The 16232-nt window shown below is 39.3% G+C and overlaps 1 protein-coding gene across 1 annotated transcript; it reads left to right on the top strand.

Moving 5' to 3' along the window:
* Nucleotides 1-3090: 3090 nt before the first annotated feature.
* LOC114572051 (rho GTPase-activating protein 19) lies at nucleotides 3091-14946 on the top strand. Its single transcript, XM_028603464.1, has 11 exons — nucleotides 3091-3214; nucleotides 3557-3810; nucleotides 6828-6908; nucleotides 9098-9307; nucleotides 9430-9656; nucleotides 9765-9851; nucleotides 11164-11229; nucleotides 11675-11890; nucleotides 11986-12081; nucleotides 12860-12972; nucleotides 13532-14946. The coding sequence occupies exons 1-11, from the start codon at nucleotides 3168-3170 to the stop codon at nucleotides 13545-13547; spliced, it is 1413 nt and encodes a 470-aa protein (XP_028459265.1). The 5' UTR covers nucleotides 3091-3167; the 3' UTR covers nucleotides 13548-14946.
* Nucleotides 14947-16232: the final 1286 nt, after the last annotated feature.

The raw sequence follows: 16232 nt of genomic DNA on the forward strand, positions 1-16232 counted from the left end.
GTAGGCTCAGGCCTCACTGCTTCTTGAAGTATGGGAGGATGTCTTGGCTGCAGCAGAGAAGTTCTAGTGAAGAAGCAAGCACATCAGCCAGAGAGAGGATTGATGGTAAAGGCTATAGAGAGAATATGGCCAAAAAGAGAAATACAGTAGCTTACCTAACAAATCAGATCAGTGAAATGGAAATGGCCATTAAAGGCCCTTTCAGTATGAGCTGAACAAATGTTTCACCTTGGAATATTTTGGAATTGCTACAGTTGCATTTCTAGTGATGAATCGGCAAAAACACGTTTTATTTCTCTGATTCATTGGTTTGTTTTAACGACACTGGGTGCTCTCTCTCTTCAGTCACTCTCCATCTCATTAGCGTGCTTTCGGGGGGTCGTTGAGGATCCGTCTAAATTTCTGCCATTTCGACCAGCTGTTTGTAACATAAAAATAAAATGGATTATAGATCATTTTATTTCTATAGGTTATAGCTGACTTTACCAGCTGACTGAGCTTTACGAAAAAGTACTGCTAGCATTTAACAACACTCTGAGATAGGCCTACTCTTTTAAAAGAAAAAAAATAGACAATGTGTGGGATCTACCTGTATGGTACATATATATATATATATATATATATATATATATATATATATATATATATATATATATATATATATGGTGCTTTAAAGCTTACATTATGTGACTGATGTGAAGACAAAAAATGTAGAAATGTAATCTTTTATATCATGGTTGAAAGAACACTTCCGGAATTTTACAAAAATGACTGGACAAGATGTGGTGGTGTGTATTACAATGTTGACATTGAATTATATGTTGTTCAAGAGTATTATTGCTCACATCATAACTGTAGGTGATACACCAATTTATTTCTCAATCTAGATAACGCAGAGGAGGGACAAAAATGGTCAGTTAAAGAACACTAGTCTGTTCTTTGTATTACCCTGTAACATTGTTGTCAAATGATGGGGTTGGCACCCTGAATGAGTTTCTGCTGATAATGTCCATCACAATCATGTGCTCTATTTTATTCTGGCTTCAAAAGCTGTTTGGTGCTGACATAACTGAACCCACCTTTTATCAATCTTGTATTTTGCATGTGATATAAAAAAAATATTTTGCCAAATGTCTGGTTTTGGAGTGGGATGATAATACATCAGACTTATATACCGCTTTTCAAAATCCTCAAAGGCACTTTAAATACTGTGGTATACAAATAAAAACAAAACAAGCAGTATGGAGCATAACATTTTTGTTGTCAAGACAACCAACAGCAAGAGACAAAACCACTCAGATCAATCCACTATAAATGCATGCAGCTACTCAAGGTAACCTTCTGAAATGTCACATAGATGCCCTATCTATCTATCCATCTATCTATCTATCTATAGAAAAATAATCAGACAAGATAGAATCTGACTTATTCCTCGTTTTTTCTACAGTAAATGTAAAGGTGGACAATGTGTGGCTAAAATGTTGCCAGTTATATCTAAATAAAAGGAAACAGGTAACAAACAAGTAGTGAATGGGTGTTTTTCATCTTTCATTGCAAACAATCACTAGCCTACCTATAGCACCAAGAGTTTAAAGTTGTGTGTGTGTGCCTCTTAGAGATCACCAAGAATTTGACTTCACCCTGAGGCTGAATAACCATATTTTCTATTGCTCCATAGAGTCTTTATAGGCTCCCTCTCTCCCTGCTGAATCTTCATTTACTCATGCAGACACAAACAATAGTGATGGTGTATACTCTACTACTGCAAAGCCAAAACATCAATAAGTGTAGTGAATATAATGTGGCATGTATAGCCTACTAAGGTTATGTATCTGACTCTACAACTTCCTCTTAAATCTTTAAATGGAGGTCATTGAACTAAACATAAATTCTCTGAAAGTTGTGGGCTAGTTGTGATGAATGTACAATCCAATGCCATTTAATAAATAGATACGATTTTTGAAAGACTGGATGTACTATAAGATGGTTACTGGTGACCAGAAATGAACTTTCATTCAGGCACCCTAAAAAAGAACACAGTCGACAGATAAGAAGGACACAAAGTGGTTAAGCCGCTCTAATCAATATATTTGTATTAACAAAAGATCAAATGACTACTTATGTGAAAGGAGTCATTATTGACAGACTACAAAAATTAAATTTATTAAGAATGCAAATTGTAAAAAGTCATGAAGACAAACCTTTTCCTAAAAACACAAAACAAAACAGGTCAGACATAGTTGATTTCACACCTAACCCCAACGTCAAAAAAGACAGATGATAGACTAAACATAAACAAAAAGGAGATGAAAAAAGGAAGAAAAAAATAGACAACATGGTAACACTTTACAATAAGGTACACAAAAAAATAGGTAGTTAATGATTAGTTACTGTTTTTGAAGGGTAGTTACTCTTTTTGAAAAGGGTAGGCTACCCTTTTTTAGAAGGGTAGTTACCCTTTTTTAGAAGGGTAACGAATGATTAGTTACCCTTTTTCAAAAGGGCAGTTACCCTTTTTCAGAAGGGTAGTTACCCTTTTTCAGAAGGGTAACGAATGATTAGTTACCCTTTTTGAAAAGGGTAGTTACCCTTTTTGAGAAGGGTAGTTACCCTTTTCAGAAGGGTAGTTCTGAAAAAGGGTAACTACCCTTTTCAAAAAGGGTACCCTTCTGAAAAAGGGTAACCACCCTTTTGAAAAAGGGTAACTAATCATTCGTTACCCTTCTGAAAAAGGGTAACTACCCTTTCAAAAACAGTAACTAATCATTAACTACCTTTTTTTGTAAAGTGTTACAGACAACATTTTAACATTATATACTAGATCACCAAATAATTGGTTATAATGATGTACTTCTTCTTATTAACATGTTCCAGGGACTGCATTAAAATAAAATCACAAAATACAATGACTTAACATTGCTTTCAAAGTAAACAATAAAATAGAATGTGAACAACTATATAACAAATGTGTCAGGTTCACTATTGCAAAATGTACATATTTCAACGAAGGCAGTGAATCTTAACACATTTCCCATTTTTAGTATACAAACATATTGGTAACGTTACAGGTATCTGCATACACGACGTCTTGACGAACACATTTTTTCAGCCAATCACAACGCCGTGGGCGGGACTAGAGCTGAAACAGCGGAAGATTCAAAACGAAGATGGCGGCCGAAAAAGAAGTCCACAACAATCACAAACTGAGCAGAAGGTACAAACCTTTCGTTCAATATGTCGTAAAATTATCTTTAAACAAAACTACTTTATAAAGTGTGGCTTTCTGAAATGACTGGTGATAATGCAATATCTGTGTTGTGAACTAACCTACTCAGTAGAGTAACTTAACGTTAGTATCTTAGATTTGTTAGCGTTAGCCAACCTAGCAACAACTTCTTATGCTAATATTAGCAAATGTTAGTCTGCCAATTTATGTTAGATATCGCCCCTTTCTGTTTTAATTGCTAAATCTTGGGGGACGCTTCCAGCCAGAAGCTTTACTATTCAACTGAGCCTAAAAATAAACACCAACCCAGCCTCTGTTTCTCTTTAACAGTGGGACAAAATGCAGTGTGTTTATCAGCCAGGAAAAGCCAAACACAAGCCAAACTGTAATATTTAACCCCGACTTCTTTGTTGAGAGGCTGAGACATGAGCACCCACAGGCCTTCGCGGATTTGGTACTGAGCAATATCACTCGACTGATAGACCTTCCAGGGGAAGAGTTTGCACAGCTCACCGGAGAGTCTGAGGCTAAGGTGCCCTCCGCCACTGGCTTTCTACGCTCCTTCAGCTTCCTGAAACGGAAAGGTTAGGCCAACATTACATTACATTACATTACCTGTCATTTAGCTGATGCTTTTATCCAAAGCGACTTCCAATTAAATGCTTTCAACCCTGAAGGTGCAAACAACAGTAGTAAGTGCAAGTACGTTAGCTTTAAATAAGCAAAACTAACGACAAACAGCCATATGAAAGTGCAGCTTCAAGAAATATATATATTTATATTATATTTATATATATATTAATATATTCCGAGGTGTAGTCATAAGATAAGTGTCCAACAGAGCCATTAGTGTGCTCACAGTCTTTGAAACGCTGTTAAGACTAATATAGTATGTGTCAAGTTATTTTACTGTGTTATGCCATTGCATTACGAAGGGTAAATAGCTTAGAAAAGCACTACTACTACTTCTACATTTATCCCCAGACCACATACAGTACCTCATTAAGTTCATTAATTAAAACTTTGGCAGACTTGCAATGCATTTATCTCCATGATGGCTTAAATGATTAATGATTCAATTAATGAATCAATTAAATAAATAGCAAAGTATATATATTTATATATACACACACACACACACACATACACATACAGTGGGGGAAATAAGTATTTGACCCCTTGCTGATTTTGCAGGTTTGCCCACTTACAAAGAATGCAAAAATCTACAATTTTAATCATATGTACATTCTAACAGTGAAAGACAGAATCCCAAAGAAAATTCCAGAAAATCACATCATATGAATTTATTAAAATTGATAACCATCTGATGAGGAAAAACAAGTATTTGACCCCCTGGACAAACAGCATGTTAATATTTTGTAGAAAAGCCATTATTGGCCAGCACAGATGTCAAACGGTTTTTATAGTTGGTGACAAGGTTTGTGCACATTTCGGCAGGGATGTTGGGCCCTCCTCCCTGCAGACAGCCTCCAAATCATTCAGGTTCCGAGGTTGTCGCCTGGCAACTCGAATTTTAAGCTCCCTCCAAAGATTTTCAATCGGATTCAGGTCTGTAGACTGGCTAGGCCACTCCAGAACCTTGATGTGCTTCTTCTTCAGCCACTCTTTTGTTGCTTTGGCGGTGTGCTTAGGGTCGTTGTCGTGCTGAAACACCCATCCTCAACCCATCTTCAGCTCTCTCACTGAGGGAAGGAGATGTCGGTCCAGAATTCCACGATACATGGCCCGTCCATCCTCCCCTCAATAGGATGGAGTTGTCCCGTCCCCTTGGCTGAAAAGCACCCCCAAAGCATGATGTTGCCACCACCATGCTTGACGGTGGGGATGGTGTTCTTTGGGTTGTACTCGGTGTTCTTTGCCCTCCAAACACGACGAGTTGAGTTGAGGCCAAAAAGTTCTATTTTGGTCTCATCTGACCACATCACCTTCTTCCAGGCCTCTTCTGAGTCGTCCAGGTGGTGAATGGCGAATTTCATGCGGGCCTGTACATGTTTCTTCTTGAGCAGGGAGACCTTGCGTGCGCTGCAGGATTTCAATCCATGACGGCGTAGTGTGTTACCAACTGTTTCTTTTGTAACTGTGGTCCCAGCTGCCTTCAGTTGATTCATCAGTTCCCCCCTTGTGGTTTTGGGATGATTCCTCACCGTTCGCATGATCAGGGACACCCCACGAGGCAAGATCTTGTGTGGAGGCCCAGACCGAGGGAGGTTGGCGGTGGTGTGGTGCTTCTTCCATTTCCTGATAACTGCACCGACAGTTGATCTTTTCTCTCCAAGTTGCTTTCCGATTCTCTTGTAGCCCATCCCAGCCTTGTGCAGATCAACAATCTTGTCCCTGATGTCCGTAGAAAGCTCTTTGGTCTTGCCCATGGTGGTGATGCTGGTTGTTTGGGTGTTGACAGGTGTCTTTTATACAGGTAACGAGGTGAGGCAGGTGTATTTGATGTAGATAATTGGTTCGGATTGGGGCTGTGTCTTAAAGAAAGACTAACTGGCTTGTAGGAGCCAGAATACTTGCTGTTTGTCCAGGGGGTCAAATACTTGTTTTTCCTCATCAGATGGTTATCAATTTTAATAAATTCATATGATGTGATTTTCTGGAATTTTCTTTGGGATTCTGTCTTTCACTGTTAGAATGTACATATGATTACAATTGTAGATTTTTGCATTCTTTGTAAGTGGGCAAACCTGCAAAATCAGCAAGGGGTCAAATAATTATTTCCCCCACTGTATTTGTGTGTGTGTGTGTGTGTGTACGATATGATCTGTTTATGTATGTTTTATTTCGGGACTATTGTATTCTAGGTGTAGGCTACCTAATTACCGGTAAACTGAATCATTCCCCGAAAGAACCAAGCAAGCCTGCCTTATTGAACGATCCAAATTTTCTTCATAACTTGCCATTTTCAATGGTTAGTTTGTTCAGTTGTTGTTTCCCGAAACGAACAGAGTTTGAGAACACAGAGAGCGGAAGGTGAGGGACATCAGGTGTAGGGGTGGGGATATGGAGAAAGTATAATATCACGATATTTTTGACCAAATACATCAATGGCGATATTGCAGCGATATGTGCACAATGATATTTTTATTAATAATCATCAGTAATGTTGTTGTAATGACTAAGTGGGTAAAGGCAAATAATAGAGCGGCTAGAACAGTCTGGTAAGTTCGGAAAATGACATCACTTTACTCTAATGCAGCCTTTAAAACCAGGAAAAGACAACACGTGTCATATCACGATATTACGATATCCAAAATAAGACAATATCTAGCCTCATATGTCAATATAATATCGATATATTTCCCTGCCCTAATCCGGTGTGTGAGCCACTTGCGGGATGTCCTGCAATTATCCTGGAAATGTACTTCTGTTGATCCAGACTAATGGATAATTAAAGTAATGGTCAGTTTCTGTCTCCACATAAATCCTTTATGGTTGTCTTATTTTTAGGTAATGTGGCTTTCTGCTGTTGTCCATGTGATGGATGGAAATACAATGGATCTAATAAGTGATGGAATAACTGCAATTGCACACACAACATCTTACTGTCAGTCTTACTGTGCTATTTGATACCTTTCAGACAAAGGAGTGGTTTTTGGTGCACCGTTAACTGAAGAAGGAATAGCACAGATCTATCAGCTCATTGAATACTTGAGTAAAAGTGAGTATCACTTCATATACATGCATTACTTCTGTCATGTGGAGGACAATTTCATCCAAAGCAGTTTGGGATATCATGACTACATATATTTTGCATGTGTGACCCGGGATGAGACAAATCTGTAACCGTGACAGTATTCCTGTCAGACATACAGTGGGGGAAATAAGTATTTGACCCCTTGCTGATTTTGCAGGTTTGCCCACTTACAAAGAATGCAAAAATCTACAATTTTAGTCATATGTACATTCTAACAGTGAAAGACAGAATCCCAAAGAAAATTCCAGAAAATCACATCATATGAATTTATTAAAATTGATAACCATCTGATGAGGAAAAACAAGTATTTGACCCCCTGGACAAACAGCATGTTAATATTTTGTAGAAAAGCCATTATTGGCCAGCACAGATGTCAAACGGTTTTTATAGTTGGTGACAAGGTTTGTGCACATTTCGGCAGGGATGTTGGCCCTCCTCCCTGCAGACAGCCTCCAAATCATTCAGGTTCGAGGTTGTCGCCTGGCAACTCAATTTTAAGCTCCCTCCAAAGATTTTCAATCGATTCAGGTCTGGAGACTGGCTAGGCCACTCCAGAACCTTGATGTGCTTCTTCTTCAGCCACTCTTTTGTTGCTTTGGCGGTGTGCTTAGGGTCGTTGTCGTGCTGAAACACCCATCCTCGACCCATCTTCAGCTCTCTCACTGAGGGAAGGAGATGTCGGTCCAGAATTCCACGATACATGGCCCCGTCCATCCTCCCCTCAATACGATGGAGTTGTCCCGTCCCCTTGGCTGAAAAGCACCCCCAAAGCATGATGTTGCCACCACCATGCTTGACGGTGGGGATGGTGTTCTTTTGGGTTGTACTCGGTGTTCTTTGCCCTCCAAACACGACGAGTTGAGTTGAGGCCAAAAAGTTCTATTTTGGTCTCATCTGACCACATCACCTTCTTCCAGGCCTCTTCTGAGTCGTCCAGGTGGTGAATGGCGAACTTCATGCGGGCCTGTACATGTTTCTTCTTGAGCAGGGGGACCTTGCGTGCGCTGCAGGATTTCAATCCATGACGGCGTAGTGTGTTACCAACCGTTTCTTTTGTAACTGTGGTCCCAGCTGCTTTCAGTTGATTCATCAGTTCCCCCCTTGTGGTTTTGGGATGATTCCTCACCGTTCGCATGATCAGGGACACCCCACGAGGCAAGATCTTGTGTGGAGGCCCAGACAGAGGGAGGTTGGCGGTGGTGTGGTGCTTCTTCCATTTCCTGATAACTGCACCGACAGTTGATCTTTTCTCTCCAAGTTGCTTTCCGATTCTCTTGTAGCCCATCCCAGCCTTGTGCAGATCAACAATCTTGTCCCTGATGTCCGTAGAAAGCTCTTTGGTCTTGCCCATGGTGGTGATGTTGGATGCTGGTTGTTTGGGTGTTGACAGGTGTCTTTTATACAGGTAACGAGGTGAGGCAGGTGTATTTGATGTAGATAATTGGTTCGGATTGGGGCTGTGTCTTAAAGAAAGACTAACTGGCTTGTAGGAGCCAGAATACTTGCTGTTTGTCCAGGGGGTCAAATACTTGTTTTTCCTCATCAGATGGTTATCAATTTTAATAAATTCATATGATGTGATTTTCTGGAATTTTCTTTGGGATTCTGTCTTTCACTGTTAGAATGTACATATGATTAAAATTGTAGATTTTTGCATTCTTTGTAAGTGGGCAAACCTGCAAAATCAGCAAGGGGTCAAATACTTATTTCCCCCACTGTATACCATTGGTAATTACTTTATTTATAATCTCTTGGTATTCCTAGTCAAATTGCTTGATCAGCCTGTATCCTAGACTTTTACAAGGATTTGATTTGTTAAGCATCAAGGCTGCATCCTAACTCTTACTACTTTGTTGAACTACAGTAGTTGAAGAGCAGTGAATTAGCATGAGGTCATGGTTTATTTCTAGAAAGCGATGATGTCATTCACTGAAAGTGGACACTGGGTGCAAATGCTTGGGTCAATAATTTATCTGAAAGCACTTTGCTCTTGCTGTCTCTCGCCTTCCATTTCATTCACTTGGCCTCTCCTTACTTTTATGTCTTTGTCTACCTATGTCTCCTTCACTCTGTGTCTACCCGTCTACACACCACATCTCTTTTTTTCCCTCTTCTTTGGCTGTCTTTCACCATCTTTCTCTCCCCCCCCTTAGACCTTCATGTGGAGGGGTTGTTCCGTGTGCCAGGCCACAGCCTGAGACAGGCAGCCCTGAGGGAGATGCTGAATTCTGGGGCAGAGATAGATCTAGAGACAGGCGACTTCCACCCCAATGATGCAGCCACATTGCTCAAAGCCTACCTGGGAGAGCTGCCAGAGCCTCTGCTGACACACAGACACTATCATGCTCACCTGAAGATTGGAGGTGTGGGTTGACTCATACACAAATCCTTTTCATTACTCAAGATAACATAATATCCGGATCAATGTTAAGTCAAGAAAATAAAATTGCTCTTTTGTAATACTTATCTTATGTGCTGTGTCCAGAGCTGACTTGCTTTGACGATAACGGGGACAAGACGAATGTGCCTGACAAGGAACGCCAGATTGAGGCATTTCAGCTGCTTTTCATGCTGCTCCCACCAGCCAACCGCAGCATGTTGAAGCTGCTGCTGGACCTGCTGTACCACACTGCTCGAAAGCAGCACATAAACAAGATGTCTGCTATCAATCTAGCCACAATGTTTGCTCCACACATCATCTGGCCCAAAAATGTAGGGACCTTAGGTTAATTTTGTTACAACGATCCCCACTATTTTTGCAATCAAGTAAACCTTAACTCTTTTCTTGAATTTGTTTGGCATTGTGCTTTTGTGTTGCAGGTGATGGCAAGTGATCTGCAGGGAAACATCGAGCAACTGAATAACGGCATAGCATTCCTCATCAGGCACTCACAAAAACTGTTCAAGGTAAGCAGCTTTAAAGGCTGTTTTTTCTAATTACCTCTTGTTCTGTAACTGTAGTTTTACTGTAGTTTTTATTCTTACTTAAGAACTGTGTACAAAACAGGAACATGCTTTCCTGTTGTTGCTTTACTCTGTGATAGGAACAGCAACATGAGGTGTAATTTTAATTGGTGCCTGTATTCTGTGGTAATATTTTCTTTTGCATCAAAACAAAACACAGGCAGGCCTTTCTAATTAGACGTCATTTGAATAGATAAATATAATACATCCCCTTTGCAGTGTTTCCTCTATGTTGATAGCATAGTGGCGGTGCGCCACTGTAAAATTTCCAGCGCCACGGTATCCGAAATAGGGCAGACGCACAACAGGGTTTCCGCTATGTACACCACGCACCACCGTTCCTTCGGCTGTTTATGAAAAGTTATAAAGCCGTCTGCTCTACTGAACTCAAGCGAACTGTCATTCGCTCTCTCCCCCCCTAGGGTGAGCAGAGCAACTGGAACAATGACAGGACGTCATCACTTGCGAAGTCATGGCAACCAAATAAACAACAGGGCGAGTACTACTTCACTCAATAAGTGATAAACAGCGATGAAAGCCGCGACATGAAATCCGCACTCACGCGGGTCCCGTGAAATTTGACAGCTACAGTTTATTGGAAAATAGCATTGGGCACGCTGGCTTTGATGAATTTACTGTTTATCAGACCCCCAGATGAGACGATAAGCTAATGTTAGCTAACGCTGCTGTGACGGTGCCTCTGACTCCCGTTGCAGGAGAACGCTGTATTCCTCCTCTAGGTTACTGGGGGTGCATACCGCTCAAAACCAACATGAAAACGTAGCAAGCTAGTAATATTCACTCAGCGTTTAGTTTAGTAGTTTGCTGGATGGTTTCAAGGTAACGGTCGGCAGAGGAAACACTGCCTTTGTGTTGCTTTGAATGAACCTTTTTATTTTAAGCAGTGGTTTTTGCCAGGTTTACAAGAAAGCCAAACAGGTTAAAGAGAAAGATGTAATTTAAATGTGAAAGAAATATCAATAAAGGCTATTTGTTTATCAAAGTGTCCCATAATCAGCTGCATGTTAGATCTCAATGACTCGCTTATATTTCCTCATTCACATTGTTTGCCTGCTATATTGCACACACAAGCTATCCTTCCAAGTGAACATTGGCAGCTTTAATACACCGTCGTTTCTGGTGACAGTGAGATCATTCCTAAATACCAATCATATTAATCAATGGTACATTAGATTAATTTTTAACAAGGATCTTTCATCAGAGGATTTAATTTACATGTTTACTTTCATTGAAGGCACCTACATACATCAAAGAATATACCCGCATATACTTCACAGGATCAAAAACTCTTCAATCAAAGGTGCGTTTTTGTCCTTTGTCTTTTCTTCTATTTCTAAGTTCATCTTAATAAAAAGACACAGTCTTAGCACTGCATTACATTTATGTATAAGGTTATTTTCAAAGCTCCCAGTGTATTTTGTTTCCTGTGCTAACTTTTGAATCCAGTAACTTCTGTATTTGGTTAATTTTAGGTACTTCATGTCTAAATACAGAACCTCGAGAGACTCTTATCTGCTACTGGGCACTTAATAGAATGATTTTCAAAGGACGTTAAAATTAAACTTTTGAATGCTGTGTCAGTACTCAGCTCTTAAAGCTATTTGTTTGTTGTTCACATGTTTGTGCAGTGTGTCACTCAGCTGCACACATTTTCTTGTGGTCACGTCACTTGAAAAGAGTTTGTGGTTGCTGTGAAGTAGCAGAATTTAAAATATCTGGTCACATGTTATGTTTGATTTTTCTAGGATGACTTGACACTCTGTTCTGGGACTAAAGATGGGCCCATGACTGCAGTCACAGCTGCCTCCCCCTCTCCTTCCATAAGAACAATCAGAGGTGAGGTCAGCAGCACCTCCACTACCAGGTCATCTGAGAGTTACACTGAATCTGCCCTCAGAGAGCTGTACCAGCAGGTCACCAACATGCCCGAGTCTGCCAAAAAGAAGAAGCTCATCAGACAGGTACAGTAGGTCAACATACCCATCGCGAGGGGAAAGAACACGCAGATAAACTATTTGCAACCCTGCACCTAAATGTGTTGTATTTGTGTGTTTAGTTCGATAAGCAGCCTTTGCTGACACCTTCGGCTGACTCTCGGACACCATTCAGCAGGAAACATTGGCGTTCACGCTCTTTAGGTGGTATTATCAAGGTTTGTTGACAGTGATAGCCTTCACTTTTCAGCCTTCATTTTTTTTCAATTTTTAAGAAAGTGTTTTTCATGCTTACCTTACACTGACAAAGCCAGTTAAACAAAAGTACCCCATGACGTTTTGTATTACCAGTGATGCTACTGAATGTTTTTCTTAGTAGAACAATAAGACTGCAAGCGCATGTAAGCAATGTAAGTGTAGCGACTTCTTCGTAACCTCCATGAGCCGCCAAGAGGCTGAGTCAAGGAACAATCATTTGTATAACGCGCCGTTTGAATAATCCAGATCCACACAGTTATGCTTTCAAGGATTTATTGTTGATTTGTAAGTGGGTAAAAAACAAATATTAATAAACGAAATCCAGTTGCCAGAAAATACTACAAAAAGGTAAACGTAAATGTGGAAAAAACTTGCAGTCAACAGAAAATGCGAAAACCCAGCTCACCCCCTCTCTCTAGCCTCCGTCATGCAGGTGTCCAGGTGTATAAATAGACTAATTGTGAGACCAACCCCCATGACGTGCTACGTTACGTAATAGGGTGAAAATTATAGACCATAAACAAACCTAATATACATGGCTCCTATAGTAAGTTTGAAAGTATACTATGATAAAGGAAATGCATTCAACATATTTTTAATGTGTGATACACACGTGCATTTTGAGGAAAAACATTTTAAAAAAACAAGTTTCTTTACAATGAAAAATCTACAAGGTATCTTTAATACAGCCCTACGCTTGAAACCTCTCCCAGTAATGACTTTTTGTTTATAAAACAGAGGAAGGTGTTGGGAAGCCAAGTATTAACAGAGAAAGAGAACCGCAGACTGCAGAGTCCTCTACCCAGCAGCCAATTGATGGCCAGGGAAGTGAAAACGCCAGCTGTGGAGGAGTGAGTATGACATTATTACACCTCAAAGCAAACATTTATGAAACAAGTCTCAGAATGACAATGTGTGCCTTGTGTAACATGGGAGCAATCAAATCATCACTATTAGAAAACATCATCGCCTACTGTTGTGGTCCTGTAGGCTACAACAGGTATAGCCTGACATCACAACGTCAGGATGACTAGGCCAATTCAAAATGCTTTAAAAACTGTGAAATTGTCTATAACATTCCCCGATGATGATGGACATGTATGGAGAAACACTCAAGTAGTAATTCACTTTTATTTAAACCAAACCAATCAAAATGTCACGTTTAAATTGTGGGACAGCACGATTCACTCCCAAAAGTGTCATCAACCAGTGACAAGTAGTTTTCCTCATGACTGTCCTCAAACAGTTTCTCTGGCACCTCCAGCCCCATCTGTGGTTCACCACAGGCAAGCCTGGCCTCATTTTGACTCAACAGTGCTTACATAGCTAATGATGCCTGATGTACTCTACTGAAAGGATTTAAAAAAAAACTAATCTTTTTTTCTCCCTCTCTCTTCTCATCTCGTCCAGGATTAATCATCTTTAAAAGAATGTGTTCACAACTTCACAACTAAGGAAACATCAGGCTGACTGTTATGTATTGGGGTATTAAAGGATCTTCTTGAGGAATTGACACAAACTAAACAGTGTAAGGCACTGTACAGTTTTGTTTTGACACTGTGTTTGGATCTGTACTCGGCTGTTTTTTTTCTTCTTTTTCTCAAGAAGTAAAGTATATGTGTTAAAGGTTAGTAGATGGCATGAAACCACCACAATCTCTTTGCAGTCTAGGAAGTTTTACTTCAGCTAAGTGACAAAAGGGGTTATGGGACAACAGTGAGGACTTTATGTGCTTAATTTTAAGTCAATGCAAGTCACAAGGTGTTCCAACTTAATTTCCTTATTTGTTTTTCTTTCACAATTTTCAGCAGGATGCGAGTGACACCAATGAATTTTAGGGTATTTTAGCTTTATCATCGACATATTCACACAAACAAGTTTATTTACTTTGCGAACCTATTTGTATTTATTTTGTATTAGTCATTTAGATGTTTCAAGTCCTGGAATCCAGTGCATCAGATGCATGGATCAAATGTGATGTGCAGGCTTTTCTATTAAAATGTTACACGTTTGTAAGTTATAGTAAGTTTAGTTAGACTCACACAGTCAATGCAGTCATGTCAAAGTGGCGAATTCTGAGATGTGCCTTAAAGTGAATATATCTTAAATTACTGTATAATGCAATTTGTATTTAACATTTTCTCTTTACATTCCTGTCAGCTTTAAGAGTGTGCTCAAAATATCTATTTAGAATGAATTCAGGTGTCAGTAAAATAGGAGTGAAGACTAATGAGAATGAAGAATGGAGGATGGGAAGGCCAAAGGACCAGCTTGTGTAGATTATATAAATAGTTGTCTTTGTTTTCACTAGCTCAAATCTTGGGTGTCAATGCTGTGATACTTTGAAATACTGCTACTTTCAAAATACATCTTGTTTTTGCATCTTAAATTTTAGTTTTTCTTTCTCAGATCAGTTTTGTGACTAGTTTCACATTGTATACAGTTTTATAGCTTCATATGCATTTGTATCTTTACAGATATTCAACTATTTAATGTAAGGTTTGTTCTACTATTTTAAAAGTTGTATTGTCTATTTTTACCTTTTTTTTTATTGCCAAGGGTTAGTTAAACGCAAATGAAGATTCATTCTACTGTGGTTGTTAACCCAGGTGCTTTCTGAGAGTTTGAGCCACTGCTACTTCTATAACCTGCTTGTTGTCTTACTCTTTAAGTAGCAGTTTACTGTTCAATGGTCACTCTGCCAAGCTGTTACAATTCAACTATAATGTGATTATTGCCAACATGGTCAACTTAATTGACCATGTCAACTGAAGATGCTACTGTGAAGCTATGCAACTCACTGTAATTAAAAGACATCAAGCTAAGCGCTGTCGTTGTCTTTTCATTTGAAGTGTTATAATGTGTTTTAGTAGGATGAAGACGTAATTATGAACCTTTTTCTTGTTTTGCCACTTTTCATTTCTTTGCCCTCCCTGGAATTTGAGTAATGTTGCTCTCTGCAGCTGTATGGTGCAGTTTTACTTGCAGCCACAAGGTGCTGCTGTTTAGTTGCAAATAATTAGTCAGCTAGAGCCCCTATAGGTAGTGTACAGCATCTCCTTTGATCTGGTTGAAATAGAGACTGAAACTGTTAAAGGCAGGTCAGTATAAGGGAAGTCTTCATATTAACTACTCCTGTGCTGTGGTGTTAAATACCCTAAATAAGATTATATGTGAACAAAAAAAACGATAGAGTAGGCTAATACAAGAAAACTGAAAGGCATTAGCCTAGTGGCTACTGCATAATAAAACCTTTTATACAATATTTCCCTTAAAGACAATATATGCTACTTTACGCTTCTCAATCTCCCTTCCTTTGACCTCCCAACAGTACACGTCCCAATCTCATACAGCCAGAAAGCAGTCAACAAGTTGCTTGTAAACTTTTAAGCTTACAGTTTCCATTGCAGCAAATAAAATAACAGAAAGTTAACCAAACGCATGTGACAACATATGTGCTGAAATTTACAGAGATGTCCAATGAAATTTAACCAAGTATAAATCTGTGTTAAGCTAAATATGGCCAACAATAATAAATACCCACAAGGCTACCAATGTTGTTGCCGTTTGCAGTAAATGATTTGCCAAAATTGAACCTATTTTATGGAGTTGGAGGGTGAGTGGGTGGATTGTAAGAGTGAAGGCAGCTCTCCACAATAGGAGGAATGTCTCAGTGTGTCATTATGGTGTCCATGTCAATGCATGTTTGGTATTGTAAGTATATGTTGTAAACATCTGTGAGAATGGGTCTGCTTTTTCTCATGTTCTGTAAATATACATCAGACAGCTTCCATTATAGAAATAGTATTGTTTTACAGCCAAAACTCCAGAGGGGTTTTATTTAGCATTCCTACTCCAGAATGAGCAAGATGACTGTAAAATGATTCAGACATACTGTAATCAACTTTAGATTATCTAGTGTGCACACAAACCCGCAAGCATATATGAGTGGATGTGATTTTGCTTTAAATGCGTGCACTAAAATACCTTTCAGACTGAGCTAATTCTGTCTAGAACTACAGATAGTGAAATACCACACTAAAGGAGAAAAAAAACGATTTAAGGTTAAAATACTTCTGTTGACTCCAGCATAGTTTTGTATTTTTTTTTT

The sequence above is a fragment of the Perca flavescens genome, chromosome 17 (assembly GCF_004354835.1).
Source record: "Perca flavescens isolate YP-PL-M2 chromosome 17, PFLA_1.0, whole genome shotgun sequence".
In the NCBI taxonomy this organism is placed as follows: Eukaryota; Metazoa; Chordata; class Actinopteri; order Perciformes; family Percidae; genus Perca; species Perca flavescens.

Excerpts from the sequence above, each read along its gene's own strand:
- LOC114572051 (XM_028603464.1), top strand. The coding sequence starts at position 3,168 with ATGGCGGCCGAAAAAGAAGTCCACAACAATCACAAACTGAGCAGAAG. Across the intron at positions 3,215-3,556 it reads AATCACAAACTGAGCAGAAG|TGGGACAAAATGCAGTGTGT; the intron begins GTACAAACCTTT and ends TCTCTTTAACAG. Across the intron at positions 11,891-11,985 it reads AGAAGAAGCTCATCAGACAG|TTCGATAAGCAGCCTTTGCT; the intron begins GTACAGTAGGTC and ends TTGTGTGTTTAG.